At 42.2% G+C, this 1,855-nt stretch overlaps 1 protein-coding gene across 1 annotated transcript in view; it reads right to left on the bottom strand.

The window, feature by feature from the left end:
• LOC101860626 (protein MTSS 2) overlaps positions 1-1,855 on the bottom strand; it is a gene marked incomplete in the record, with an annotated part of 117,976 nt that overhangs the window by 109,576 nt on the left and 6,545 nt on the right. The window contains 1 exon segment of the mRNA XM_035973469.1: positions 589-662. Within this exon segment, the coding sequence (XP_035829362.1) occupies positions 589-662 (74 nt within the window).

Here is a 1,855-nt window from a genome sequence, read left to right as displayed (position 1 = left end):
TAATGCACTTTTACACCCTCTCAAGATATACAATATAGGGTTATTTACATTTTGAATTCGGGACCCTTGGCAAAGTTAAAGGAAAAAGAGGCGACAGAGACCAGGAAAAAGAGGCGACAGAGACCAGGAAAAAGAGGCGACAGAGACCAGGAAAAAGAGGCGACAGAGACCATTACACACAAGAAAAGCCATTACATCTAAGCATAGATGTTCGAGTGCATTTGTCCGTTATATAAGACAGGTTGAATTTTCTCTTGGTGGACAGTATATTTCACGTGCACAGACTTGCAAACACATTGTTCATGGAGGAACGACAAATATTTCCCCATTTTGTACCAGCAAGTATACTTCGTTCAAACTAGATGTTACCATCTTCAGGAGCCCTTTGGGGTTAAAGACTATCAAGTGAGACTGTATGTTGACAATACAGCCATGACTAGTTGGCTTCACTGACCACAAACTGTTCACGTATAGCATGACCATCACACACACACACATATACATACAAACACACACACACACACACACACACACACACACACATATACATACAAACACACACACACAAACAGGTTATGACTGACTTACCTTTAGAGCTAGTAGCCATATCCGCCACCTTTTGAAAGGCTTCCAGAAAGGCTCCAATTGCCACCACAGTAGTTCTGTGAAATAGAAACAAAAACGGGAGAGACGGTCAATAATGATTGTAAAATCTTTAGTCTTGTGGACGAAAAACCGGGTACAGCAAACAGCTTTAATGTAAGCTTAGTCTAACAATTACCCTTTTTCAGGTGTGGGTGAAGTCATTCAAAGTGACCAAAATGCAAGAACCCTTTGCATTTAGGTAGGTATAAACCCATCACTCTGATTCAAAATGATATAAAATATGTATATCATTGTCTTGTCAGGGAATAAACCATACCATACAGTCACTGATGCAAGTATCTCAGAGCACCCATAATGGGTATAAAAGTTATCCTTGGACAGTGGTTTTTATCGGAATCAAACTCACAGAACGTTCCAAACAAAGATTTCTAAGAGGCTTTCAGCTATGCATACATATTATGCTCATTACCCATGTGTCAACTGGACAAGGAATAAAAGACTGTCGATCAAGGCCTATCCTCGTTAAGTGGGATATATCATCCCACGAGAACAAACCCAACACACTCAATAAAATCAAGTTCCCAAAGTGGGAATCGAACACACATCTTTCATGTGAAGGCCGACAGCCTCACCATTACAATACACAGGCCAGTAAGCAGATGAGGCCTACAGGGACATAAATAATTAACGGCCCAGTTGCTCTCCCCACTTTGACCTTCTGGGTCAGAGCAGCACCCAAGGGACCAATCACGGGGGAATCCTCCACACTGCATTATTGATGACGCCACTCACAGCACAGACACCGGCATAAAAGGCAGCCAGGACGTCAGAAATGTTACACACGCACGTGTAACCGTGCAGTAAACGACTAGTTCCGACAGCGCCAACTCTACGGTCTTCAACGATGCCCTGTTCTAATCCGTTGATGTAGTGTGGCATTTTCAAACGATCTCAATCTATAGATCAAAGTTTTTACACTAGATTGTACGGGGCGGGCGGATGGGCAACGGACGGGGCAGTACGATTTCAAACACATTACTACCCAACTGCAACTACAAACAAAAAACAAGAAAAACTTTCAAGACAGCTACAGTAACAAATTTCCTGAAAAAAATAGGCCAACATATGTTATATCCGATTGGCAAAGCATAATTATTGTGAAATTATTCTGCTGTTATTGGGGCTTTTTTCCCACCTAAAGAGAACTAACCAGCACCATTCCGGGCCTTTGCTTTTAATCACCCCCCCC

This window comes from Aplysia californica, unplaced genomic scaffold, assembly GCF_000002075.1.
Source record: "Aplysia californica isolate F4 #8 unplaced genomic scaffold, AplCal3.0 scaffold00027, whole genome shotgun sequence".
In the NCBI taxonomy this organism is placed as follows: domain Eukaryota; kingdom Metazoa; phylum Mollusca; class Gastropoda; order Aplysiida; family Aplysiidae; genus Aplysia; species Aplysia californica.
This window is presented reverse-complemented; position numbering and strand designations above follow the sequence as displayed.